The sequence below is a fragment of the Stegastes partitus genome, unplaced genomic scaffold (assembly GCF_000690725.1).
Source record: "Stegastes partitus isolate 25-593 unplaced genomic scaffold, Stegastes_partitus-1.0.2 Scaffold2381, whole genome shotgun sequence".
Lineage (NCBI taxonomy): Eukaryota > Metazoa > Chordata > Actinopteri > Pomacentridae > Stegastes > Stegastes partitus.
Genome location: NW_007580112.1, coordinates 12,400 through 14,491, shown reverse-complemented (window position 1 = coordinate 14,491; position 2,092 = coordinate 12,400). Strand labels below are relative to the sequence as shown.

Below are 2,092 nucleotides of genomic sequence, written 5' to 3'. Positions count from 1 at the left end.
AGAACAAATCAACAACAAAAAGACACGACAAGAATAATGGAAGTAATAACAGAAATATATCAAAAATAATACATAGAAGTATATCATATAGAATAATACATAAACACTATAGAATAACATGAACATAATATACAATATAATAATATTATTTACTTCAAAATAAAGATGTGCAATATCACATGCTATCATATTTTATTGTATTTTAAATCATACTCTCTGTTATATGGATCTGTAGCTCTATTGTTTTGCATTTCTCAGCTCTTAGGAGGAATTTACCATCATTGTTTGTCATCTGTTTGTTTCCCTCTTGTTGCACAGATACAAGTGGCTGCACACCGACAAAAGTCTCCGCAATGATAAAAACATCACACGGCAGCAACGTTCATTTGGTTTCTTTTATTCATTTATGTACAATAAAATAAAAATCTGCATTTTTCCCCACTCATTGCCATCAAAGAAATCCTCCATAAACTGGTTGTATTATGCAACAGAAATACAGCTGAGAATTGGTTTCATGTTGGTTTTTAAACATCTGCAGGAGATCGATTTGACGCATATTACTGAAGCCAATAAGGCTCTTACATGACATGAGATGCCTATCGGGGATCTTAGAAATCACTTTTTATCAACAAGAGAGGATGAAAAAGAAAGAATACTGCATTACAATCTGTGAAGAAACAAAAAAAATCAGTTCCCAGTCAAACAAGAAGTCCGTCGCTTGAGCACAAACAGGAAAATTAAAACCATCGACTGGGTGAACAGATTTTTCCTCATTTCTCTGCATCTTCAGCAGGTTGTTATAAAAGATCAGTGTGGATGTAAACGGTATAAAAATCAGGTTCACCGAACACACAGTGGAGTTTTCACATAGTTCTGACAAAGCGTGTTCACATCTCTGCCTTGTTGTTGCACGAAAAACCGACCGTCCAACATCGTTTGACCATCTTTCTGAGCAAACTCTTGAGATGTTTGTTGATCTCTTTCATTTTCAGTCCATATATGACGGGATTAAAGAGAGGATGACACACGACGGTCTGCAGCGCCATGATTAGACGCACGGATTTGGGAAAGTTGGCGTCCAGTCGAACGATGAGGACGTCGAAAGTGACCAAACAGGAGAAGTAGATTAAAACCAGCAGGTGAGGCAAACAGGTCTGAGCAGCTTTGGTCCAGACTTCTCTGCAGCTCCTGTAGGAGATTATGAATATCCTGGCGTAGGTAAAAGCTATGAAAAGCACAGGAAAGAGCATGTTAGCTCCCAAAGCCACCAAGCCGTATATACGTAGAAGTACTGATTTGACACAGTGGAGCTTTTGAACTGCGCTGCTGCAGATGATTCCCTTGAAAGTTAAGCTGCAGAGCTTAGTGTTGGCGCTCAGTACGATCGGCACGGCAGCCATACAGACAGGCAGAAGCCAAGCCAGCAGCAGGAAAACCCCCACGGCTGTCTTCGTCATGATGGTTGGATACTGCAGAGGTTTGCATATGGACACATACCTGTCATAGGCCATGGCTGCCAACAGAAAAAACTCTGAGCCACCCAAGAAGTAATACAGGAACCACTGAAAGAGGCAGGTTTGGTAAGATATGACCTGTTTCTTAGACAGAACGTCAGTCAGGAGCTTCGGGTAGATCATAGTGCTGTAAAGGACAGAGTTGATCAACAGAGCTGCGATGAAAACGTACATCGGCTCGTGGAGGTTCGTGTGACTCACGATGATGCACAGGATGGTGAAATTAGAGCAAAGGATGAGAACGTAAGCTGCAAGCATGACGGCAAAATAAACGTGTCTGTACTTGTTCACCTCCACATACCCGTCCAGAGTTATGTACGTTACATTCAGCTCATGATCCATTCAGGACGTCTGACGACATTCAGAGTCGGTGCCGGACCACTTGTGTGTTGTCTAAATCTTCAATATGAACGGATTTGAAGTCTTGAGGGTGAGTTCGTCAGTCCCCCTCCACGGAGCTCATTAAAGTCACCCCATTAAACTCCAGAGGCCTAAACCTGTTTATGCCGGCTGTGTGTTTCTGCGACGGGTTTTTTTTGTGTGTGCATCATTAAAAATATGTAATGAAGATACATAAC

The 2,092-nt window shown here is 41.3% G+C and overlaps 1 protein-coding gene across 1 annotated transcript; it reads right to left on the bottom strand.

Annotated features, from left to right (window-relative positions):
* Nucleotides 1–887: 887 nt before the first annotated feature.
* Nucleotides 888–1,856, bottom strand: LOC103374868 (olfactory receptor-like protein DTMT). Its single transcript, XM_008305020.1, has one exon. It carries the CDS (start codon nt 1,854–1,856, stop codon nt 888–890), a length of 969 nt encoding a protein of 322 aa, XP_008303242.1.
* Nucleotides 1,857–2,092: the final 236 nt, after the last annotated feature.